Raw genomic sequence first — 24,202 nt, 5'->3', positions numbered from 1 at the left:
GTTAAGAAACAGTAATCTCACAGTCATTAGCGATTGCGGCTTCACCCCTACACGTAGGTGCGCGGCGGTTTTGAAGAGCCCTACCTTCTATACATAGCTTAGCGCTAGATGTCCGCTGCAAAATAGGCGATATAGCTGGTCAATCGATCTAATAATGACTGGTTCTTGGAATGCTGCCTGCATGTCACGGCGCTGGCTGGCAAAGAATGCGCTAAGACCAGGACTACAAAGCTTCAACCTATCCTATATTGACGACCTATCTCTATCGACATCCTCAACATCTCTAAAGAAAAACGTCAAAATACTAGAACAGCAAGTCCGCCTACTATCTCACCGAGGGAAAAACTTAGCGATTATGTTCGATATAGCTAAGACAGAGCTCATTCACTTTACCGCTAAGAAAGAGAGAAAAGAGAGAAGCCTACAGCTCCCAGACAACACCATTGTAGAACCGAAAGACACAATCAAATGGCTAGGCATCCACATAGACAATAGACTGTCCTTCAAGGAACATATTGCTACACGCGTAAGCCAAGCAACAAAAGCATTTCATAGGCTAGGGAGACTAGCCAACATCGAAAGAGGACTCTCCCCAAAAGCAGTACGACAACTATACCTAGCCTGCGTCACAAGCGTTGCAGACTACGGATCACAAATATACTGGAAGAACCAAAGCCACGCCACTAGCCTCCTACAATCACTGCACAACCTAGCGTGTAGAAAGATAATTGGAGTGTTCAGAACGTCAACATCTCTACCAACAATCATTGAATCCGGACTTACGTCACCTGCAATTAGACTCAACACCAACAACCGAAAGTATGCGTCTAGAGCACACCAGCTATCTAGCAACCACCCAATCCAGAAAGCAATTACAAGGATCACAAATACAGACAAAGCTAGCTACAAAAAGCCAAACCAGCATAGACAACTATATACTATTGTTAAGTCAATCCCAGAGAGAGACAACCATACTTGTCAACGAGCGAGCCGGCTCGCTCAGCTCGCTCGGCTTGGACGTTTTGACCAAGCCGAATGAGCTGAGCGCGCAGTGCGCGCTTGCAAGCCGAGCGAGCTTAGGGATAGGCGCTCGCTCAGTCAGCTTGCTTAGCTTGGTTGGATGGGGCGGTTGGAAACTTGGGGCTGAAGGACTTGGTGGAGGGGCAATCTCACGATGATTTTTAGGTGTAGTGCGTAAGTTCGAAACCTAGTTATAACCTAAAATACACTCTTTTTTGCTATATTTCTAGCAAATAAGCTACTAAATTTCCGGCTAACGGCCTGGCAACAATATTCTCCTTCTGCGACACTTCACTTACTACTTATCACCCACCACACTCACCTATACTCCATCAACGCGTCTCTATTTGCAGCTATTATCTACCTCGCCGTTGCTATAATGCCAGCAAAAAGAACACGCGTTAATGCTCTAGAAATCGCGACAACTTCGAAGCGCCCTAGAGTCGCAGCGCGTCATCGCGGGACTGCCAGCCAACCTGTGCTAGTCGATACTCGGCCATTCTCACCATCTCCACCTCCTCCACCGCTGTCGCCGCGTCAAGCTCTCGTCGCCGCGCCACAAGCACCAAATTTTGAAGCGACCCTCCGAGAGTCGCGCGCCGAAGAGACAATCATCCCACCACCTGAGGGCAGCGAGCATGCCACTGTTGCAGCTTCAGGAGCAGCTAGCGAGGCTGTCGACGAGGGTTTCGTATGGGTAGAGGACAAATACGACGGCTTTAATTGGAGTCGCTACCCAAAGCACTGCAAGCCGCCCACATCACTTTCGAACCGAGCAAGCTGGGTATACAGCCATGGCTATCGCATCGCCTTGCGCAGCAACGTCGCAAAAGTCACGTGGATCTGCCACTATTGCTATAAGCACAAGTTCACTACTGTTGGCCGTGGCATACATGACGTCTCGCAGTCTCCATCAGCGCCAGCACGTCATCTCGGAGAAGACAAGAAAGGTCATGGCTTGAAGCCTCCAAGTAAGCGCACTACCGTCGCTCCTCGGAAAGAAACTCTCCTCGAACGCGCCCTTCAGAAGGGCTGCTCTCAGGCTGTTGCCAACGAGCTTACCAACTTCCACAGTCCGCAACAATCAATTAAGTGGGTCCTAGAAGGTTCAGATTGGATTGATTGATTACCGCTTTAAGCCTAGTAGTTACCTATAGGAGTTTAAGCCCTACCTAGATAGGTAAGTGGGTCTAGGAGAGTGACCGGATTGAATTGATTGTTGCGGAGTCTACCAACTTCAATATACAAGAGTTTAGGCTTGCGGCCGTCACCTGGCTCGTCGAAAACAACCTCCCACTCTCACAATTCGAATCATCGTCTTTTCGCAATATGATACAATTAGCTAGCGTAGAGGCAGAACGAGCCCTGTGGGCATCTCATAACAGCGTCTCACGATACGTTATACGCCTGTACAACTACCTGTTACCAAAGGTTGTCGCAAGCCTTTCAGAATCAATGAGCAAAGTCCATATAAGCTTTGACGGATGGACGACAAAAGGTGGCAAGCGCGGTTACTTAGGTATCGTCGCCCACTACGTTGATAGCTCTGGCGAGCTCAGGGACTTGCCTATTGCGCTCCCACAACTGACAGGTGCCCACACCGGCGAGGCCATGGCTGAGGTCGTGATGGCAATATTCAAGCAGTTCGAAATCACTGTGGGCAAGCTCGGTTACTTCGTCCTCGACAACGCACATAACAACAACACCACGATCAACACTCTCGCCTTGCAGATGGGCTTCAGCGCTACCGAGCGTCGCCTTCGCTGCGGTCCTCATACGCTTAATCTCATTGGCCAGATGCTACTCTGGGGTGAGGAGAAAGAGTCCTACGACAACGAGGAGACTGAGCGCGTGAACGAAGCTGAGAACATGGCTACTTGGCGAGGCGATGGACCATTAGGAGTAGACTCCGCAACAATCAATTCAATCCGGTCACTCTCCTAGACCCACTTACCTATCTAGGTAGGGCTTAAACTCCTATAGGTAACTACTAGGCTTAAAGCGGTAATCAATCAATCCAATCTGAACCTTCTAGGACCCACTTAATTGATTGTTGCGGACTGTGATTAGGAGTGCTTCTCGCGGTTATCAACTACATCAAAACACCACAACAGTACGCTCTTTTTGAGAAGTATCAGAAGCTCGCTATTAGGGACCAGCCTGTCAACGCGCCAACAGAACAGCACAAAATCAAGGAGCCCGTCAAGCCAGTTGTTACTCGCTGGAACTCTTACGTTTCGTGTTTTGAGCGCGCTGTTGAGTTGCAATTAGCGGTTAATGGGTACGCCAACTACCATATTCAGAAGATTGAAACTGAAGACGCGTACGCCCGAAGTCGTAACAACAAGCTGCCTGCAGCGCCGGATTGGATGAGGTCTGATGGGATCAATGCCCATGACTGGCAGGTGATTGCTGAGTATATTGATGTGCTCAGGCCACTGAAACAAGCTACAAAACGGCTTGAAGGCCGCGGCAAAAGCGGTGCTTTTGGAGCAATCGCTGAGGTTATTCCAGTATTTGAATACTTACTTGGAGTCTATGAGGACCGCTTGCAAAGCTATGAAGACGTCATTCACGATGAGCATACAGAGTCACCCGAAGACCACCTTGCTATCAACCTCCGCGCTGCCCTAGTTAAAGCCCGCGAGTACTACAACAAGCTCGACCTCTCGCCAGCTTACTATGCTGCTACAATCCTTCATCCTCGCTACAAAAGCTACCTTGACGCAGCGTGGGCGGATAAGCCTGATTGGCTAGAGAGCAGCAACCGCAAGTTTCAACATTTGTGGGCGGAGTACAAAAGCTTACCGAAGCCGCGCTTACGCCCCAAAGTCAGGCACAATGATATAGACGACGCTATCAACAGCTTTATTGAGCCTGCAGGGCTTACGGAGAACGAGGAGGATGAATATGAGGCTTGGAAACGCAGCGAACCGATCGCTAGCGAGCATACTTGTCAACGAGCGAGCCGGCTCGCTCAGCTCGCTCGGCTTGGACGTTTTGACCAAGCCGAATGAGCTGAGCGCGCAATGCGCGCTTGCAAGCCGAGCGAGCTTAGGGATAGGCGCTCGCTCAGTCAGCTTGCTTAGCTTGGTTAGATGGGGCGGTTGGAAACTTGGGGCTGAAGGACTTGGTGGAGGGGCAATCTCACGATGATTTTTAGGTGTAGTGCGTAAGTTCGAAACCTAGTTATAACATAAAATACACTCTTTTTTGCTATATTTCTAGCAAATAAGCTACTAAATTTCCGGCTAACCGCCTGGCAACAATATTCTCCTTTTGCGACACTTCACTTACTACTTATCACCCACCACACTCATCTATACTCCATCAACGCGTCTCTATTTGCAGCTACTATCTACCTCGCCGTTGCTATAATGCCAGCAAAAAGAACACGCGTTAATGCTCCAGAAATCGCGGCAACTTTATCAACAACTTTATTGAGCCTGCAGGGCTTACGGAGAACGAGGAAGATGAATATGAGGCTTGGAAACGCAGCGAACCGATCGCTGGCGAGGGCGTCGACCCTATAAAATACTGGGTAGAACTCCGCGATCGCCACCCTAGCCTTAGCAAATTTGCTATCGACATGCTATCAATCCCAGGCTCAAGCTGTGAGTGTGAGCGCTTATTCAGCGAGCTGGGTGACCTCCTCGAGCCCCGTCGGCGCAGCATTTCTCCGCAACTTCTAGCAGCAATACAGTGCGATCGACGATGGATAAGAGCTGGATTTGGCAGTGGTGAGGTGCCTGTAAAGGGGGTTATCAGCGATGAGGAGATGGACGCGAAATACGGTGTACATAAGTGGGATATTAGCTGAGAAACTCAACACCAAGGTTTCTATATAACTTTCCTAATCGGGACTGAGCCCATCAAGCCGAGCGAGCTGACAGCCCTGTTTCAGCCAATCCGAGCGAGCCGAGCGAGCTGCTGGCCTCCGCTCAATTGGCTGAGCAAGCCAATTGGCTGAGCTCGCTCAGCTTGCTCATTGACATCTGTGCCTTTCACCATGTTCCTCACGAGCTGGATGTCCGCCTTAGTAGTCACGCCCTCGGTGGTGCTCTTGAAGATCCCTGGAACGTCGATGACACTGAGATGCTCCTGTTCAGGGCCAGAGATTTCCAAACGTAGAACGTCATTGGAGAAAGTAGGCTTAGGGATCCCATCGTTGTTGCTAGGCCCATCTCCTCATGCGCCTTATCCCTCGTTAGCCAAAAGAAATGCAATACTCGACAAGGAAACCTACCTCTTGCATAATCTCCTTGAATGTGTCAGAGTCCAACGACGATATCGTTCTCCCCCAACCCTTTACACGGTTGCTGTGCTCGATCGAAGCATGCTGGTCAGGAATGATGGAGACAACTGCCTGCTCTCGTGCTTCTCTACGAAAGATGATCTGCGTAGCCAACCGAGTGCAAAGGCCGCTGTCGCGTGGCAGTAGCTTTTTAATTAATCCTTCGAGCACACTGCTCTTTCCTGAAGACTAATCATCAACGACGACGATTTGTGGTAGGGAAACGAGTTCTCCGACCCCACAAGCGAAGAGGGAATCGATCTTCTTGAGCATAAGTGGCTCGGCTAAGCCATATTAGTCTAGAGTGTGGGAAGACATGATGTTGGGACTCGCAATGAAGTGAATGTAGTGGGGTCTGGTGAAAAGAAGAGACCGTCAAGAGGTTACATATACTTGTTGTGCAGAACTGACTTCTGTGCCGTGCCTGTCGAAGACAAAGAGAAGATTTGCGTTTTTGTTCGTGTAGTCTCTTTTGTCTCGGCGACACAGCAAACACAATTACAAAGCCAACTCAACTACTCGACAAACATATGCGGAGTTGTTAACAAGCAACGGAACAATCAAATTGCTCGATAACAGATCAATATGTGGCAAGTGCACAGCAGTACAAACCGCTATGTAGCCTGCTATCAAATCAAACAACCTAAGCTCGGCCAGCCTAGAGCACCAAGCAGGTTAAGCAAAGGCGTCAAACTTGATTGACTTGTTTGTTGACAAGTCTGGCTGGCTGATGGAGCCTGCTTGATCGTCAGTTTATATGTAACGGTTTAGGACTTGCCAAGACCGACTTGGGTGAGAGTTGGGTACGGCTATCGCTACCACACTTTCTCATCACACACACCTATATAGCTGCAGTTCCTCCATAGCTACACAATGCAACGCAGTCCTCCTCCTCTCCTCACACCGTTACATTATATAACAGGGAAGAAGGCCCAACAGAAAGACCTTCGCCTTGCTCTCCGTTACTCAAACTTGAAGGAGTCATCACATCGTCCTCGGGAAGCTCAGTGCATTACTCCGCCTTGCTGAGCCAATAGGGAGGCAAGTGCTCATAGATCGCAAATACTCGTAGGTCAATCAAGCAGCGGCGTTTCAGCTAAGCGCCGCGATTTTGCGGGCTTATATTTCGAAGTGCTTCGGACAACGTTAAGCCAGGCTTGGACTAAGTTACCCTGAAGTTTCCGTGCTGAAAACCTAGGCGTGTAGCGTTTGTTTTGAGAACGACAAACACAGTTCGCAATCGCATCGTCCATCCGCATGATGCGCTACAGCAAACTCCGCAGAACATGCGTATATAAAGGCCATGCTAGTATGAAATTGAAACTACCATTACGCTTCTATTCTACTGCGTTAAGCCCACTTCGTTCGAAATGGCCAAACCAACCATCATCGGACTCTACGGCATATCCGGCTCCGGCAAGTCGTATCTACTCAACCACCTCAAGACCGAAATAGCACTCCAGGCCCAAGGCTTCGCCTTCTATGACGGCAGCGAGGTGCTCGCGCACGTCACGCCCGGCGGCCTTGACTCCTTTAAGCTCCTCGATGCGGCTGCAAAGCAAAGTAGAATCGAAGCCGCGCTTGCCCTCATCACCCAGACATGTCTGGACCGAGGTGAAACGGCTGTCGTCGCGGGGCACTACATGTTCTGGAACCCCGGCGTCGTGGTCGCGGTCGAGAAGGACTGGCAGACGTACACTCACATCGTCTATCTCGACACGGCCCCAGGCGTGATTGCGCAGCGCATCAGCGCAGATTTGACACGGCACCGCGTTGTCGTCGATGAGGACGGACTGCGGTCCTGGCAGGACAAGGAGAAGGAGGACTTACGCGCCATTTGTAGAGAGAAGGGAATTATATTCACGACGCTGCGAGAAAAGCCAGGAGATACAAATGCGGCTTACCTCGCCCACGCCTCGACTCTGCTCATGGACTTAAAATGCCACACCGAAGCCGCGAATCTTGCCAACGTAGAGCGCGCCTTGGGCCTCGCCCTACCGCACCTGAACGACCTGGAAAAAGTCCTGCTCTTCGACGCAGACAAGACGCTCGCGCCGCAGGACACTGGCACCCTGTTCTGGGAACTCGCTGCGACCTTCCCGGCCTGTCCGCTCAAAGCTCTCTTCACAGCTCAGCCATACTCGTACCACTCGTTCCGCCAGGCCGCGCTGTTGTACGAAGAAGAGGCGCCACGCTTCGACGCGCTGTGCGACCGCGTCGCCGCCACCGTCGACATGTACCCCGAGATGAAGGCACTGCTTGCGCGCGCGGCCACAGAGCCACACGTCGGTGTCGTGCTCGTTACCTGCGGGCTGCGCCACGTGTGGGAGAAAGTACTTGCGCGCGCCGACCTCTCCCACGTCTCCATTATCGGCGGCGGACGCCTGTCCGACGGCTACGTCGTCACGGGCGCAGTGAAAGGCCACATCGTCGACCTGCTGCACGCGCAGCGAATCCGCGCAATTGCCTTTGGTGACAGCCCGCTCGACATGCCCATGCTGCAGCGCGCAGACGAAGCGTACGTCGTCTTCAGCGACAGCTGCTCCATGGACGCCGCGCTCACCGCCGCGATCGCACGCGGATACACATTCGCCCAGGTCCTGGGACCCGCTGCGTCCACCGTCCTGCCCTCTGTCTCCCTGGATGCCATCGACCTCGCCCCGCGTCGCAATCTCACACTCGCCCACCCGACCACCGCGCACCTCCTCGCCACGCCCACGCGCGACGCAGCGCTCACGGGCCATGCGCTGCGCGCCGCTCACGCAGACATGGGCTACTACCTCACGCTCGCGCACGTGGCGCCGCTGCTCGGCCCAGAACAGTACGCCATTTTGCATGTGCAGGGCACGCCGACTGACGGGCACCGCGTGCGGTTCGAAGGCAGCACGCTAATTGTGCCGCTGATGCGCGGCGGCGAGTCTATGGCTTTCGGCGTGAGTCGCGCATTACCGCATGCTTCGTTCGCGCACGCGCGGCACTTCGCCGACATTGTCGAGGGTCAGATGCGTGGGGTGCGCTGCATGGTGGTTGTGGACTCGGTGGTAAACTCTGGGGCGTCGGTTTTAGCGTTTGTGGCCGACGTGCGGGCGCTTCATCCGGCGCTGCGCGTGGTGGTGGTCGCGGGCGTGGTGCAGGCTGGTGCCGTGGAGAGCGGGAGCGCGCTGATGCAGGCCCTGGAAAAGGATCGGAATCTGAGTGTTGTGGCGTTGCGGGTGTCGGGGAACAAATACAAGGGAAGGGCGGGACGGATACGGGGCATCGCTTGTTCAATACGACCATGTTGGAGTAGGCGTTAGGGCGAGAGAGTGTAATTGCTAGAAAAAGCTCGAGCCAAAGTAGACGACGGAGCAATGTAAAGAGGCCAACCCCGTTAGATACTAGATGAAATCGAGGCCAAAGTAACCTAACTTAGCGCGACTCGCCCTTGATAGCATGACGATACCACGGAGCAGTATATGCTGTGTTTCTGCGTTCCTCCGGCAGTTCTTAGACTATGGTAGAAGGGGCCATACCAGCTGCAGTCGTCGACAGACTTGCTTGAACTGCGCTTCGTCAATATTGTGCCGGAGGGCGACTTCGTTAAGCTTGTGGTCCTTCCTCGGGTTCACAACTTCGCACACCTGGGCAAAATGAGGGTCACCGCAAAGGCGGGCCGTCGTTCGATACAGCTTCCAACGTAAGGTGTACTTTGTAATCATATAGGCGTAGATAGGGATATGTCGGAACGTGTAAGGCGGTAGACATCGGATCGGAAACCCGTCGTATTGCGCTCGGATGATGGTGAAGAAGACGTCAGCCGTCTCACTCAGTTTGAGCATAGGACAACTCGCGTTGCGTCGTTCCAGCAACTCTTCACGAAGTCGGTCGCGATACCAAGATGGCGGTGATTGTCGCGATAGGCTCAGTTTTTCGTGCCACTTCCTCAAAAGTGCGTTGACCGGTGAACGCATGTTAGCTAGACAATTGATTGGCAACGACAGTGCGATGCAGTTTTTGAGGCACAACGGACCTGCGGATGGACTACGGCTGGAGTGCGTCACGCACGTGCCATGCTGGGCCATGGAGATCTCAACGAATTCGTCTTTGGCTGACCCCCATACCGCCTCTGTTCGACAAGCTACAACACTTCGCATTAGGTCGATTCTCGTCAATACCATTTGCGTCGTTGAGGCAGTAAGGACTATATACTGCGGCATCAATCCTAGCATCAACACTACGACGTCGCATTCTTCGTTCGCATCGCGACTGTCTGTAGCTTGAAAAACCCCCAAAACAAGCTCCTGCCTGAAAGTTTGGCTCCAGGCAGGCCAATGTATTAATAAAAATTTGCCTTTGCCTATCCTAGTTGTGCCGTGCACACGCAGTAGATGTTCTTGAAGTGTTTGGCTGTACGCATTTGCGAGAGGCGCAAACATTACCACGTCGAGCGGTTGAAGGCTGTGAGTTGAAGAAGGAGTGAATACCGCAAGCATTATCTTGTGCGCGTCGCAGAAGTTTATAAAGTCGCTTGTAACATGGCTGCCGTAGCCGTTGAGGATAAGAAAACGCCAGCGCCAGCGCGCTTTGTCTATCGTGAAGCACTTAAAGATCTGTTCAAGCCAGGCAAGCCCGAGCTCGTTGTTAGTCCATTCTAAGGCTAAGTCTGCCACAAAAACATTGTGTAGATCGGGTTACAGCTCACTAACCCAGCTCGATTAACTGCCAGCTTTGCCCTCGTAGATGATACCTGGCGGCAGCAAGCTGCCGTCGCCACAGATACACGCGAGGATAGTAATCCATCTACGATTGCCATCTTGGATAGCTCGTATCTTTCTTTCAAGTTAGCATTATGTCGTGCGCGGTCGATGCCGCAGGTCTATTTAGGCGTGAGATGGTCGTGTTGGTGATGCAAAAAACGCGTAACCCAGCTGTTTCCTACATCCCGTTTTGCAACTACCGACGCAAATTGTCTTATCATATCCCGTGAAGATTGCAAGCAACTCTTTATGTATCTTTCTATGTACTCCAAACTCTCTGCTTCTTTTTGTGGGTCGAATAACTGCTTCTGTCGTGCAGCTTAGTCTCTAGGTCGCAATATGCCTCAGTGCCGGCGCGACCACGGTGTTCAATTAAATCCGAACTGTTCTACAACACTGTGATATGAACATAAAATTTCGGACCCGCGCGATTCAATTAAACTAGTTGCATTATCGATTGGGCTCATAGTGGTGGAGATATTCGGATTTGAAAATGGGGGGTTGTATATCGGTTTGGTGTTCAAGTGGCTCGTTGGCCGAAGCGGCTCGTTGGGCCGACGCGCACGTTAACTAGCGTCTTAGCATACTCGGCCATCCGGGCGGCCTGCCAAACTTACCTCATCGCCCTGCCTCATTGCCCTGCCTCATCGCCTCAGATCCACTTCAAGCCCGATTACCACCGGCCCCATGCCTACCATCAGCAAAAAGAACTCGAATAAAGAGTATCTGGGAGAATAGAAGAGCGTACCAGAGAGCAGGATACTGTGGTTACAGCCTCTCATGTTCAGATGCACCCGGACAACACACGTATTGTGAAGTTCATCGTCACCATCGAGCTACCAAGCAAAGACCAAAACGCGCTGAGAAAACACACAGGCACGCAGCGACAAGGCGTCTAGAAGACTTTCGCGACGTGACACGTCAAGCTCCAGCAATTCCACAAGCACAAGCAGCATTGCCCACGCGCGCCGTCCATGCGCCAAACGTATCGTGGCAAAAACTATTTTGGGTTTCTTTCCCTGACACAAAGCGACTCGACGAGACGGCCACTCTCGCCATCCAGCTTTTCCCGAGGACCGCGAGAGCCTTGGTCACGATCGCTGGCTAGCAGAAGCCTGTTCGATGACATTGCACAACACTGTCATACTGTCCGATAACGGAGACTGCTTCATACACAGGGTCTAGTCACAGTACTAGCCACGAAAACACTGGCTCAAATTTCCGTCGACGCGCATGCATGGGACTGGCTGGCAGCCCAACTCCAAGGGAACCTACTGTCCAGGTCCTGCACAGATGAAGATGGGAATGCGCTGCACGGCATACTATTCCTGCATTAGACCACCAACGAGCCCATGAACCCCACCCTATACAAGGTCTATAGAGCGGTACGCATATTAAAACACGTCCACTCTGCATCGTTCCGAGTTTACTCAAATGAGGGCGAAGCCGAGCAAGAGATGGACATACTAGGGGACATTCGAGCCTTCGACGAAATCGCGTCTTCATCGCCACAAGAGTTTTCTTACCGACCCAAGACATGTTATGGGCATGGCCCATGCAAGCTCCGCGATTGCGAGACAACAGTCCACAAGAGGACACAGAGTGGCTGCGCGACGCACGTCCACGTACGGAAGCGTGGAGACCATCACAAGCTTACCTGTCATCCGGAGGCGCAAATGCCTGAAACCTCGTCACAAAGCCGCTGAAACCGGAAAAAGAAGCCCATGACTGCGTCAAGGTTATCAAGGATGCTAGCACATGGTGCTGATCAGTCGGCACATTGGTTTCACCAAAAGTTCATCTCATCCCTTTAGAGTTTTTATTGCCACGAATTCGAGCAAAAAAGGTGTTTGAGATCGAATTAGTCAAGTTATTGCTATTGCGAAGACTTCATTCAACAATGATACACAAGCACTCGCAGCACGAGAGTTCCTCCCGGATGACTTGGAGCCCGCATTGACCCGGGAGCGGCTGCAGTACTCCTGCACGACTCTCTCCTCTACATAGCGGCGACCCATCTAGTACATGATCTACCCCCACCAGCGCAGAATGGCCAGGGCGACGTGCAGGTGCCCTGGAAGACGAGGCTACGGCTACGCCTAAACCAACCTCGTCCACTGGGTAGTGCATGGCGTATATGTATGTAGTTGCACATGGAACACGTCCGCAGTCGCAGAACTTAGTATCTACGACCCTCCATCATAGTGCTACTCTCCCTCTTCTTCTGTAGTCTTGACTCTTTACTACATTGTGAACCTAGATAGATGAATTGTCGTGCTTGTATTACTCCATGTGCCCTAAGTGTGTCTGCTGTGAATGCTTTGACCAGTCCCACAGGAACCCATGGCCCCGTGAACCAGGCACCCCTCCTCGACCCTAACCCCTTTATGACCCGGTGTGTCGGAGCCAGACCTTGTTCGATTTTCATCTGCCTCTGCGCCGCGTCCGCCCTCGCATCCTCGTCCGTCTCGTTCTCTAACTCTGCTGTAAACGCCGCCTACTTTTCCTAAGTACACTTAGTGCCCGTGTGCAAGCAATTGCCATAAATGTCCTCATCATCCACACATATCCCGTCGGCGCCCACGATGCGACACTCGTTTATGATGCCATCACGCTACTCCAGACAGGCGTTACAGACTCCTCTATGGTCGTCGCTGAGGATATAGCTCGACACATTGATCGTACCCAAGACAGCTGTCAGCGTCCATATGTCCATGTCGCTGGGTTCAAGCTCGTTGAGAGGTAGGTTGCGTGGATTAAGCAGCCTGCTAAACGTGACGTGCAGGTTCATGGTAGGGTCCTGCTTGTGTAGGATTGCGTACATGATGGCCACCATCCATGATATTCTCACCGGAGAAGAACGTGCGCAGTGGGCTCGGCAGCGCTGCCCGCTTCTCCGCAGAGAGCGACATAGCAGTAAAGAATACACCATCACAGTTAACCCTGGTGACGGGGGCGGCGAAGAAGCTCTCTTTGACTAGAGAGACGTGTTAGTCGCTGTAGACGCAAAACATAGAGTCGCACTTACGCAGTGTGAAGAAGCATTCAGTGGAATCGACAATTTCAAACATATCGGCAATATCCTCATAGGTGGGCAGATCCGCTGCGACGTCGTAATGAGGGGCTTGTGGAGAAGTTGCCATACTGCTTAGGGTGATGCTGTTGTATGTCGATAAGAAGGCCGTAATCTTAGTAATAAGAACAAGATCAAAGACTTGGAACACTGGAGTAGATATTGCCTTGACGATGCCGCTAGTCCGCCGCTTCGCCACGGCATTGCTGCCTTGTACCCTTCAATGCGCCACTCACTTGGCCTCTCTCTCTCTCTCTGTCTCCACCTTGAATAATCAACCCAAACCTCTCCACTATCGTCAATACGTCGCCCATCCCAGACGTTCTGCTTCGTCCAAGTCCAGAGCACTTTCGACCGCACGTACGCCCGAGACAGCAATCTTACCTTCCAATACGTGAGCTATTTGAGCCTCAGTGTACGTACCAATCCTAAAATAACTTGTCCGCAAGTGCTAACCAGTTGCATAAGACGACATCCAGAAGCCGACCCTCGTCTAGCTCTGCGCGCTCCCATATATCCAAACTATTGTCTTGAGCCCTGACTACATTCAAGAAGGCCCACTGCGCCTTCTCTGGGCAGCAGAAGCAAGGCAGACAAACCTCATCTATAAATTTGGCGTCGACGTCGGCGTTACTGCGAGTGGTGGTCGTGTGTGGGCCCACCTCGATATCCGTCTAGACCTGGCTACCTGGGATGACCCCCAACGCGCTTTCATTATCTTCCAAATCCAGAACGACACACACAGGATTGACGGCTTAGCTGGTTTTGACGAGGTCGCCCAGTGGGAACATCCGCTTGATGAGTGTGAGGACGATGTCGCCCGCTGGGTTTATATCTATGATGCCCTGGTGGAGGAGGCCAAATTCCCCGTCTACAACTAATAGATAGACGGGTGTTATGGACAGCGAGTGTAATGTCAAAGGACAATCACTACTGCCCAGGTGTTTACAGTAGACAGACGGGTGTCATAGACAGATGCAAGTTCAATGTTAATGTATAACGACTACTCTTTACACTTTTTTCCCCTGCTCCCGTGTGATAGCTCTATCAACTCCACTAATATCGCACGTACGGCATCTTAGATAACTGTATCGCTGTCGCAGCCGTCGGTTGCACCTAGGGTGTTATTTGCATTTATTTCCCTCGTTGTCGGATCACAGATATCAACGATATCTGAGCCACGCGATCGGCCGCACTGATCTCGGTCACGCGAGCAGGCGCACTGATCGCGGCGTCCGAGCAGCGCTCAGGCCAGACCTCCTATGGGTGTTTCTCGAAATACCTTGAGCCACCTGGATCTGGTTGGCTTGGTGGCCAAGAACATCAACTCCTATAGTAATTTGTTAGTAAATCGATGCAGCCACGCTTTCTAACACCCACAACGTATTTGAAGTTCATTGTTTGCTGCGATCGCCTCTACTGACTCGCGTTTTTGGTGTTGCAATTTTCTCGAGCCCATCTCATCGCGATGCCAGGCACCGGCCACCGCTTGCAGCCCGCTGTTCTCCAGGCTATCCTCGACCGAATTGCTGCCTGCGAAAGTGATCGAGCCATCTCTAGAGCTACAGGTGCGAGCCGTAACACAGTAGCAAAGCTGAGGTTGAGCTTAGAGTTTTGGGGCGTGCCTTATCCGCCGCGCTGCGTTCGACTTGGGCGGCCATCTATACTCCGGCAAGCTCAGCGCGAAGGCCTTCAGGCATACCTCAATGGCTCACCGGGCGCATACATGGATGAGATGAGGGACTTCTTGTACGACGAGTACGACGTTAGGATAAGCCTTGCGAGCGTTTACCGAGAGCTAGAGAAGATGAGATGGTCTCGCAAGCTTGCAACAAAGCGGGCAAAGGAGCAGAGTGAGCCACTCCGCCGCCTCTATCTTGCCAGGATGGCGCAACACTATAAGGCGGAGCAGATCGTTGCGTTGGACGAGAGCGCCTGCAATGAGCGTACGGGCGACCGCAAGTATGGCTGGTCTCCAATCGGGGAGCCGGTGGAGCTATCACACAGCTTCAGGCGATCAGAACGGTGGTCGCTGCTGCCAGCCATGACGATAGATGGCTACATAAGCTATAAGATCTTTCAAGGCGCGATTACATCTGAGATCCTAGAAGACTTCTTAGAGTTTCAAGTGCTGCCGTTCTGCAATCCTCACCCAGGGCCAGCCTCAGTAATCGTGCTTGATAACGCCTCCATCCATCGATCAGAGCGTGTACGGGTGCTTTGCCAAAGTGCTGGAGTACTCCTTGAGTATCTGCCGCCATACTCACCAGATTTCAACCCCATCGAGAAGAGCTTTAAGCAGCTCAAGGGGTGGATGAAAAGGAATTCAGCGCAAGCGGAGAACTTCATTGACTTTGGGGTCTTTCTTGAGTATGCAGCGCAGCTGGTGTGCTGTAATATTAACTGCAGAAGCTGGTTCCATAGGTGTGGCTATCCCTATTAATTGTGCTTTTAAATGGATGCCACAGTACGTTTCTATAGGTAGATGATACCATACAAATGCGAACGATTACACCTTAATGCGCAACCCACAAAAGCGATTTAATAATTCTAAAAAAATAAGAGCTATTTCTATACATATAGAACTATCTTAGGAAGTTAACCTGTTATAATCGCATAACGTTGTAGTGTTGTACATAGGGCTATCCAAATAGACTATTGTTGCAGCGCATTTGAAACGCCTGAAAAACCTCAACACTATAGCGGGCACGGGCCGCTGTCACCAAAAACGCTCAGGCCACTAAGCTTCAAGCATTCTCGCCATCATCCTCCACAACACTGCTAGACGGTTCAACCACCAATTTCTTGCGCGCAATCTCTTCTCTTTTCTTACAACGTTCGACTCGTCTCCAGTTACGATCTGTGAGACCCTGGTACCCAGCTTGCCATTCTTTTGCAGTGTTTTGTAGCGTGAAAAACCAGCCAGGAGGCTGCTTGAAATGCTGCGTCCACAACTTCAAGATATCACCAGATGGCTGCATCAAGAGGTTGATATCCATAGCTCCGTCAATAACAAGAGTCTTATAAAGCTCGTTAATGTCCTCTCCAACTGTAGGAAATTTTAACTTAAGGTAGTTAAAGAAATTACTAGTATGCTCGTTAATCTCCTGCTCATGATCATATCGGATAGGCGCCCACTGAGATGCACTAGATACCTCAGCTCTTGTTATCGTTGGTGCAGCTGCCTGCAAGTTAGACTCCTGTTGAGGTTGCCTGTTCATCCGCTCAAGCTGTCCAACGATGAGCAGTTTTGTTAAGCTTTTGATATCATCGTCGCCATCTCCAGCCGCCCGCAACTTGCGCGTTTTCTCATGCACCCGCAGGTCCTTTGCTCTCAAAATTGCAAGCCGTACATCATCAGATGGCTCATCGTACGTTGCCCTTCTCGCTGTAATTGCTCTTGCCCACATGGAGATAATGTTGCCGTTGACAAAGAGGTGATCTTCGAAGCGCGCTGGCTGCCTCGCTGTTGGCGCCATCCAGCAGCAATAAGGATAGTTCTCGCAATGGGTATCTGTACAGCGCCATCTATCCCGGATAGCAATAGCATGCCCGCTACCTGCTTGTTCAGCTGCTATTACACCAGCAAGCCCCTCCTCTTGAATCACCGTTGCGGTGCGTCGACGAGGACCGTCGACAACCGTTGGCAACGGCTGCTGCTCCCCTGGAATTTCAGCCAAGATGAGCTCGAAATCGACGTTTACTGGCTCGCTGACATAGTTATCAACCTCTACAACAAGGCGCTGAAAGCTATTCCACGTTGCATCAACACCTCGCCGCAATCGCTTTATCGCGCGCTCGCGTTTGGCCTGCTTAGCTGGGTAAACAACAGTGCAAACAGATGAGATCTTCGCTCTTTTTGGCCGTAATTCTGCAACAACGTCATCTACCCACTGCCATAGGTCGTCGAAATGCAGCGAGTACAGCCGTACGCCGTGCTCGCTATCGGCAGCTTCAGGAATAAAGTGTTTCTCCATATCACCACCAAGGCAAGCCCTCCACCTAACGCGCAGTACAGGATTAACCTCATCCTCTAGCGCTTGCGATGAGCGAGGCAGCCATGGAGTGCCTTCTTGACGTCGGTACGCTGGCTCTCCCTCATCCTCAACACTACCGGCAGCGCCCTTAGCAGCGATCTCATCCTCATCCTCAGGCAGCGGATCGCCATCTCCATCCTCGAAAGTATCCTCATCCTCGCCAACGATATCTTCAGCTTGCGCGGAGGCAGCTGTTTGGGTGGCTTGCAGCTCAGGCTCGGACAACGGGCTTTGACGGCGCGGCGGGGCAGTCGCTGGAGGCGACGGCAGCGCCTCACGGCGGACACGTTTAGGCGTTAAATGGGTAGGATTTTGTCTAGTTGCTGGCGCTCTACGCTTCTGGGAGGACGGGTTAACGCCTTGATCGAATGGCTGCTTCGGCTTACGCTGGCGCTTGGGCGGCATCCCAACAGCAGCTAGATTGAGCTCGCAACAAGCTCCACACAAACAAAACGCTATACACGAACGATTTAGAGTACAGGACTAGCTTCATGGGCTTCTGGAGGTGGGAAACGGCTGCTGCATTAATTTACTAACAAATTACTATGGGAGTTGATGTTCTTGGGCACCAAGCTAACCAGATCCAGGCGGCTCAAGGTATTTCGAAAACCACAATAACATATATCTAGCTCTTCCATAGTTCTCTTTCGCAAGACAATCAATCAGAAACCATCACCACACAGAATGCATTCCTAGCACTTAGTGCAAAGCCAACCAACACTCGTACATAGGCAATTAATAAAATCACTGATCCTTGAGGATAGGGTTCAACATGTGGCAAGTCCGTCGCGACACTCAACCTCAACTTCAACAACCCACGCCGCCAATATCGCACGTACAGCATTTTTGAAGATGGCGCTGTTGTCGCAACGACTAGTTGCACCTTGGACATGAAGTGCATCAAGTAGGTTTAGCAGTAGAGGCAGCTTTCCAGCTGGGCGCGGTGGCTCTCCACCACCTGCAGAACCGGCGGCAACGGTCGCCATAGTCGAGGGAAGGGAAATGCGCTATTACTGTAGCAGACAGGCGAGCAGCAATAAAAGAGCGTGTTTCACTCCAATTCAAAGTCAACACTGTTTGAGTGTCTTTGCTGGTCCACATCCAGTGGTTTCCAGAAACGACCCCCAGGTCTAGTCCTCGGTTACTATCAGACAGCCGAAGCTTTAGAATAGTATCTTGCTAAAATCCATACATTCCCGTATGAAAGAAGCAACAGGGCCCCCAAATAACCACCCCATCAAAGGCACTCAGATTATTTGAAGTAACCACCTTTCGCAGACGGGATGGATTTAGTGGAACAGTTTCACAGCCGCATGGCTGATCCAGTGAAGCGTAAGTGCCAACCCAACGTAGCGCGGCATCTTCTTACGAAGCAGTGAGCATACTACGTTGGGGTGGGCTTAGTGGCATGATCTATCAGTTGATGCTGACAGTGCCGTAAAAGTATAAGTTTGTCGATGTCTACCGATGTAGACGTTCGCCACGGAGGCGTTCGAGGTATTCGGTTCGTATTCGTATTCGTATTCGTATCCAGGTATCCAGGTATCCAGTAGTCGTATCCAGAGGCAACGGGGTAATCGGCCCAGTGTCAGCAACAGATTGATCAGGTCTTTTGCTAAAAAAAAAGAAGAGAAACAGCGAGAAGAGGAACAGCAAGACAGATAGCAAAAAGAGAAATAGCATCACGTCAATATAAAGGGCACCACACAACAACAAACCAAAACCTCATACGCGACAACGTCTCCCAATTCGACAGACCCGCTACCGCATAGATACACACCCTGCAAGCAGGTATGACAGGCAAAGACTACATGGTCACCTGCGCGTTGGCCCTTGATAAATTGGGACAAGAAGGTAGAGTAGACCATGAAGGAGCTTCGCATCAGTGTACGAAGTAACCCATGTCGCCATAGCTGTGCTGTCGTCGTCGGTCGTCGTCGTCTCGCGTCTCGTTCTCGAGTGTCGTCGTGGCCATGGATACGATCCATGGACTTTTGCCTTTGAACAGGGAGGTAAGCCTGTGCTCAGGGAGGTCTTGAAGGCAAACGTTGCGGTTGACTATCCAAAAAAAGTATTGGAGTTGAGTGTCAAAGATTTGGAGCGGAGGCGGGGCATGATCTCATTATATAGTGTCGCAGCAGCTGGTTGCGCGATAATGTTTTTGCGAGTGAAATGCCACGTATTACCCAATTAGGCAATTAATGAAAGCGAGTATCGTGAAAGCGAGTCTGAGTATCTACGTGGAGTGTTGCGCAGCCAATAGCGGGGCATTGCGGGGTATTGCGGAGCATGTCGGCGGTCGGAGTTTTGGTGTTCGTGGATTTTGATGTTCCTCACGTGATCTGCTTACATGAAATTTTACATTTTATTGGAACAAGGTCTCCTCTGGTGGTATGACTACCATAGGCGACCGAGTAGAGGTACGAAAGGTAACAACGTATTAGATTGAACTACACTTAGAGCTATTGTTCTCTCTACTTATTGTTATGATGATCTTAGGACGTACATGACAGATCATCATTCAGCGTCGGTCCTTCTGCTCGGGCTTACTCCACGAGCCTCACCCCCGCCGACCTGGACTGAACCTAACATATTCTTAACAGTATAGGCAATTAGCTGAAAAGGGGGCACATTTACCCTGTTCGAGCGAGTGGATTAGGATTTCCTATCACGCCGGATCCCTATTTCGATCAAAGTGCTGCAAATGACTTAGATCAACAGCTGGTTAAGTGTATTGAGGCTGATTTTGGTTAGTAGATAGATACGTTATAAAATCCAACTGGTCTAATCGGTTTAACCGGTTCGACCGGTCGGTTTTTTCGGTCGGTAAATTCAACCGGTTAATCGGTTTGCCCATGTACAGACTTGTCAACAATCAAGCGGCTTGCAAGCGCTTGATTGATAGCTTGATAACTATCAATCCCATCAAGTCAAGCTCGCTTATAATAATTTTTTAGCAATCCAAGCTGAGGAGGGTCAGCTTGATTGTTCAGCTTGATGGGCTTGATTGAGGTGGCGCGTGAGGCTGCTCGTTTTGCAGCGCAGGAGCGATTTCACGATAGGTTTTTGGTGTTGTAGTCGTCGCAGTACTAGTACGTTATTAGCCTAACTTCTGCAACCTACTATCACGTCACTTTTTTTGCTTCCGTCGCCCTTCTCATATTTCCACCGCTATGCCTCCTACGAAACGCGCCTCTGATGACCTTACTCGCCCAAAAAAACGCGTTAAATCGTCCACCGCCCGCGGCACTGTTAGCCAGCCTATAGCCGTTGATAGTCAGCTATCGCCTCGCAGAGCTCTCGTAGAGGCGTCCCAGGCTTTAACTTTTGAGTCGCAACTACGCGAGTCGCGGCCTGAAGACGCTATCGTCGCGCCTACCGAGGGCAGCGAGAGGGTAACAGCAGCCTCGTCGGCAGCAGCCCCAGACAATGAGACCTTGCAAGAGGCTCTGGACGCGAGCCTTATGGACGACTTTGAGGGAATTGATTAGGGGCGTTTACGCATGTATATAAAGCCGCTCTCGTCGCAGAAGTCGCGCAAGAGCTGGATTTATTGCTATGGCTACCGCGTTGCGCTGCTGAAGGACCCGAGTAAGCTCTACTTCGTGTGCCGTTACTGCTACGAGCATAAGTACACAGATACCGGCGTCGGGATATATGAGACGACGCTCTCAACGTCGTCAGCGCAGCGACACTTAGAGCTGCCTAAGCGCGGCCATGGCCACAGCAAGTCGGCCGTCGCTGCAAAACCCACCTGGCTACAACGTCTGCTTAAGGACGGCAACAACAGCGTGTCGCAGAAGGTCGCTAACGAGATCGCTGGCTTCAATACCTAGCGCTTCCGGCTAGCAGCTGTTAGCTGGCTTGTTGAGAACAATCACCCTCTCTCTGAGTTTGAAACACCAGCTTTTCGACGCCTCCTTGAAGCTGCCAACCCACTAGCAGAACGAGCGCTCTGGACGTCTCATGTAAGCGTCTCCCAGTACGTTGCGCGCTTGTACAAGCACCTAAAGCCGCGCGTTATCTTGCAACTGTCGCAGGCGCTCAGCAAAGTACACCTTAGCTTTGATGGATGGACGACCAAGGGCGGCAAGCGTGGCTTTCTAGGCGTCGTTGCGCACTTTGTCGACAGCAGAGGCGACCTGCAGGACTTGCCTATAGCGCTGCCCCAGCTGACAGGCGCTCACAGTGGCGAGAGGATGGCCGAGGTTGTTATAAAAACGCTGCAGGACTTTAAGATCACGTCGCAGTCAATTGGTTACTTCGTGCTTGATAACGCCCCTAACAACGACAGTACTGTTGCAATATTAGCTCAAGAGTACGGTTTTAATGCCACCCACCGGCGCCTCCGCTGCGGACCTCACACGCTCAACCTCATCGGCCAGACGCTCCTCTGGGGCAAGGGTAGCGCCGCCTTGTTCGACAACGACGTACAAGAGCTCACCGACGAGCACGACTTCATAGAGGAGTGGAGACACGTAGGCCCACTCGGCGTACTGCTCAGTATCATGAACTACATCAAAACGCCACAACAGCATAAGCTCTTCGAGGACTTCCAGCGCCTCGCCCACACTGAGCTGCCGTCCAGCGCGTCAGCCAACGATCGCAAGATCCTCGAGCCCGTTAAACCCGTCGTCACGCGGTGGAACTCGTACTACTCATGCTTTGAGCGTGCCGTAAAGCTGCAGTTTGCAGTTAACGCCTACGCTACTCACCATATACAGCGGGTGCAAAGGGAGGACACGTTTGCGCAAAGTCGCGGCAATAAGCTGCCAGTTGCGCAGCCGTGGATGCGATCAGACGGCCTTACAGGTGCTGATTGGGCAGTAATTACAGAGTACATGGACATCTTAAAACCGCTTAAGACTGCTACAAAGCGCCTCGAAGGGCGCGGCAAAAGCGGCAGCTTTGGGGCTATTGCTGAGATAATTCCAATATTCGAATACCTCCTTACCTACTACGAGCAGCGCGTCAACGCGTATAAGGCGGTTAACTACAACGAGCACGATGAGTCGCCTGAGGATCACATTGCAATTAACTTGCGCGCAGCTTGGCAGAAGGCCGATGACTACTACTCTAAGCTAGACGACTCGCCCGCGTACTACGCTGCTACAATACTCCATCCGATGTACAAGTACTACTGCGATAAGGCGTGGGCTAGGAAGCCCGACTGGCTCGAGGCTAGCAACGCCAGCTTTCAGGCGCTCTGGGCGCAGTACAACACCTCACCGCGCGCGGTAAGGCCGTCGGCAGTGATCCCAAGCGATATAGACGACGCAATCGATAGTATACTTAATCCTAGTACTGCTAGCAGCCTTACCGATGACGAGGATGAGTTTAAGAGGTGGAAGCGCAGCGAGCCGGCAGCTAAGAGAGGTACAGAACACGCAGATAACCCTATTAAGTACTGGGTGAGCATGCGCGATTGCTACCCTAGCCTTAGTAAGCTTGCGCTTGGCGTACTCTCTATCCCAGCGTCAAGCTGTGAGTGTGAGCGCCTGTTCAGTGAGCTGGGCGACCTGTTAGAGCCGCGACGACGACGTCTAGGACCTCAACTTCTAGCGGCAATACAGTGCGTACGACGGTGGCAAAGAGCTGGCCTCGGAGGCGACGACGAAGTAGTAGAGGAGGAGGCAGCAGACGACGACAATATGGAGCTTTTGTGCGGGCTGGCGACTTGGGACGACGAAACTCAACACTAAGGCTAGCGCTAGTACAGGTTATCAAGCCGATCAATCAAGCCTCAATCAAGCTCACAATCTCAGCTTGTTAGCCCTAACAATCCAAGCTGACGCTCTCAAAAAACGAGCAATCCAATCTGACGCCTCAGCTTGGATTGGCTTGATTGTTGACAACTATGCCCATGTATGCAAGCACATCGGGGACCACATAAACAAGCAAGTGGATAATAGCAGTGGGCAGAGCATCCAATGCCCCCACCATTCGTGTCCAAAGAGGAACTTTAGTAAGAAGGAATTGCGGGATCACTTCGATACAGTTCATGGCATTATACTCTCGTAGGTTGAATAGGTGTTTGTTACACACTGCGTGGGGAAGGCCCGAGAATATATAAAGTATATTAAAACGAAAAAAAGGAGCAACGGCGAACGCGAAACAGCTGAAAGGATCGCGCTCCGGCGACTCTTTGCGGGCCGCCTCGATCCAGAACGTCGCCTTGTACTCAGCGGCGCTGTCGCACGTAAAGTCTATCCCTGCGTAACGAGACACCCTGTGTAGCGAGACGCCACAGACACGCCCCAGCACAATAAGCTCAACATCAAGCCAAAAGAATAGATATTCTCGGAATTGCAGCCTTAGGCTACAAAGTCTTTTCTCTCCTAGTATCTTTAAGAAATAGATTCTGGTTGCCGTACACTACAATACTGTCAGCCTGGCACCTCGGTTCACCTGGTACACTGTGAACTGTATCTCACGTGACTCCTCGTCACCTGCTTACTCATCTTAGTTGTGTATATAATCGCTTCATGTAGCTCTCTCAATACAACAACCTTCTTCCTCATGTCTGCTTGGTCCTCCCACATCTAACAAATACAATACAGCAGCTTAGTATAAGCGTTACACGACCGCCTCACTTTAACTAACTGTCACGAGAGGCAACGAGCAGGGACATCAAACTTGCTTCAGAAGCTCGATTGGATATGCTAGGTACGATACTTAGGTGTGGTACAAGAGGATAGCTGTACGCAGAGCGAGCTGAAGATATACAAAGTGAGGCACGTGCGCATAAGCGAGTGCGGCACGTGCAGGTGTCAGGGGGTACGAGAGGATACCGTGACACTAACAGTAAATAATAACTCATTCAATCAGCTTCTTTTAGATCAGCACTATGTGCGGGCCGTGCTATCTAAGATGGGCGATCTAGTGCTGCGCACCGTAGCGTGGGCTGCATTGTGTCCAGCCGTCTGAGGCGGGATCAGGTTCCCGGTCACTTTAAGTCTCAGCTTTTAGCCCGTTTATCAACAACGTACTCAAGCCAGTTTCCCTCTCGATTTCATCCTTGAACGTATGTACGTACATACTC

General features: G+C 51.5%; 12 protein-coding genes across 12 annotated transcripts; 9 read left to right on the top strand and 3 right to left on the bottom strand.

The window, feature by feature from the left end:
- Positions 1 to 154: 154 nt before the first annotated feature.
- On the top strand, positions 155 to 1,039 carry PtrM4_054430 (uncharacterized protein; the record flags this gene model as incomplete). Its single annotated transcript, XM_066105064.1, has 1 exon — positions 155 to 1,039. The coding sequence occupies one exon, from the start codon at positions 155 to 157 to the stop codon at positions 1,037 to 1,039; it is 885 nt and encodes a 294-aa protein (XP_065959628.1).
- Positions 1,040 to 1,399: 360 nt separating this feature from the next.
- On the top strand, positions 1,400 to 2,146 carry PtrM4_054420 (uncharacterized protein; the record flags this gene model as incomplete). The annotated part of the gene is made up of 1 exon (XM_066105063.1): positions 1,400 to 2,146. The coding sequence occupies one exon, from the start codon at positions 1,400 to 1,402 to the stop codon at positions 2,144 to 2,146; it is 747 nt and encodes a 248-aa protein (XP_065959627.1).
- A 203-nt stretch (positions 2,147 to 2,349) lies between these two features.
- Positions 2,350 to 4,037, top strand: PtrM4_054410 (uncharacterized protein; the record flags this gene model as incomplete). Its single annotated transcript, XM_066105062.1, has 2 exons — positions 2,350 to 2,922; positions 3,135 to 4,037. 2 exons carry the CDS (start codon positions 2,350 to 2,352, stop codon positions 4,035 to 4,037), a joined length of 1,476 nt encoding a protein of 491 aa, XP_065959626.1.
- Positions 4,038 to 4,172: 135 nt separating this feature from the next.
- PtrM4_054400 (Dimer-Tnp-hAT domain containing protein) lies at positions 4,173 to 5,151 on the top strand (the record flags this gene model as incomplete). Its single annotated transcript, XM_066105061.1, has 3 exons — positions 4,173 to 4,192; positions 4,432 to 4,814; positions 4,925 to 5,151. 3 exons carry the CDS (start codon positions 4,173 to 4,175, stop codon positions 5,149 to 5,151), a joined length of 630 nt encoding a protein of 209 aa, XP_065959625.1.
- A 1,533-nt stretch (positions 5,152 to 6,684) lies between these two features.
- On the top strand, positions 6,685 to 8,610 carry PtrM4_054390 (SerB, Phosphoserine phosphatase; the record flags this gene model as incomplete). The annotated part of the gene is made up of 1 exon (XM_001937155.2): positions 6,685 to 8,610. One exon carries the CDS (start codon positions 6,685 to 6,687, stop codon positions 8,608 to 8,610), a length of 1,926 nt encoding a protein of 641 aa, XP_001937190.2.
- Positions 8,611 to 8,805: 195 nt separating this feature from the next.
- On the bottom strand, positions 8,806 to 9,264 carry PtrM4_054380 (uncharacterized protein; the record flags this gene model as incomplete). The annotated part of the gene is made up of 1 exon (XM_001937154.1): positions 8,806 to 9,264. One exon carries the CDS (start codon positions 9,262 to 9,264, stop codon positions 8,806 to 8,808), a length of 459 nt encoding a protein of 152 aa, XP_001937189.1.
- Positions 9,265 to 12,664: 3,400 nt separating this feature from the next.
- On the bottom strand, positions 12,665 to 13,193 carry PtrM4_054370 (uncharacterized protein; the record flags this gene model as incomplete). Its single annotated transcript, XM_066105060.1, has 3 exons — positions 12,665 to 12,850; positions 12,873 to 13,027; positions 13,079 to 13,193. The coding sequence occupies 3 exons, from the start codon at positions 13,191 to 13,193 to the stop codon at positions 12,665 to 12,667; spliced, it is 456 nt and encodes a 151-aa protein (XP_065959624.1).
- Positions 13,194 to 13,296: 103 nt separating this feature from the next.
- On the top strand, positions 13,297 to 14,004 carry PtrM4_054360 (uncharacterized protein; the record flags this gene model as incomplete). Its single annotated transcript, XM_066105059.1, has 3 exons — positions 13,297 to 13,336; positions 13,462 to 13,538; positions 13,621 to 14,004. 3 exons carry the CDS (start codon positions 13,297 to 13,299, stop codon positions 14,002 to 14,004), a joined length of 501 nt encoding a protein of 166 aa, XP_065959623.1.
- Positions 14,005 to 14,591: 587 nt separating this feature from the next.
- On the top strand, positions 14,592 to 15,566 carry PtrM4_054350 (DDE-3 multi-domain protein; the record flags this gene model as incomplete). Its single annotated transcript, XM_066105058.1, has 1 exon — positions 14,592 to 15,566. One exon carries the CDS (start codon positions 14,592 to 14,594, stop codon positions 15,564 to 15,566), a length of 975 nt encoding a protein of 324 aa, XP_065959622.1.
- A 304-nt stretch (positions 15,567 to 15,870) lies between these two features.
- PtrM4_054340 (uncharacterized protein) lies at positions 15,871 to 17,565 on the bottom strand (the record flags this gene model as incomplete). The annotated part of the gene is made up of 1 exon (XM_066105057.1): positions 15,871 to 17,565. The coding sequence occupies one exon, from the start codon at positions 17,563 to 17,565 to the stop codon at positions 15,871 to 15,873; it is 1,695 nt and encodes a 564-aa protein (XP_065959621.1).
- A 2,768-nt stretch (positions 17,566 to 20,333) lies between these two features.
- Positions 20,334 to 20,651, top strand: PtrM4_054330 (uncharacterized protein; the record flags this gene model as incomplete). The annotated part of the gene is made up of 1 exon (XM_066105056.1): positions 20,334 to 20,651. The coding sequence occupies one exon, from the start codon at positions 20,334 to 20,336 to the stop codon at positions 20,649 to 20,651; it is 318 nt and encodes a 105-aa protein (XP_065959620.1).
- A 226-nt stretch (positions 20,652 to 20,877) lies between these two features.
- On the top strand, positions 20,878 to 22,862 carry PtrM4_054320 (Dimer-Tnp-hAT multi-domain protein; the record flags this gene model as incomplete). The annotated part of the gene is made up of 2 exons (XM_066105055.1): positions 20,878 to 20,925; positions 20,997 to 22,862. The coding sequence occupies 2 exons, from the start codon at positions 20,878 to 20,880 to the stop codon at positions 22,860 to 22,862; spliced, it is 1,914 nt and encodes a 637-aa protein (XP_065959619.1).
- Between the last annotated feature and the right edge of the window lie 1,340 nt (positions 22,863 to 24,202).

The sequence above is a fragment of the Pyrenophora tritici-repentis genome, chromosome 10 (assembly GCF_003171515.1).
Source record: "Pyrenophora tritici-repentis strain M4 chromosome 10, whole genome shotgun sequence".
NCBI lineage: Eukaryota > Fungi > Ascomycota > Dothideomycetes > Pleosporales > Pleosporaceae > Pyrenophora > Pyrenophora tritici-repentis.
Note: the sequence above shows the minus strand (reverse complement) of the source record. Positions and strands in the feature narration are given on the sequence as shown.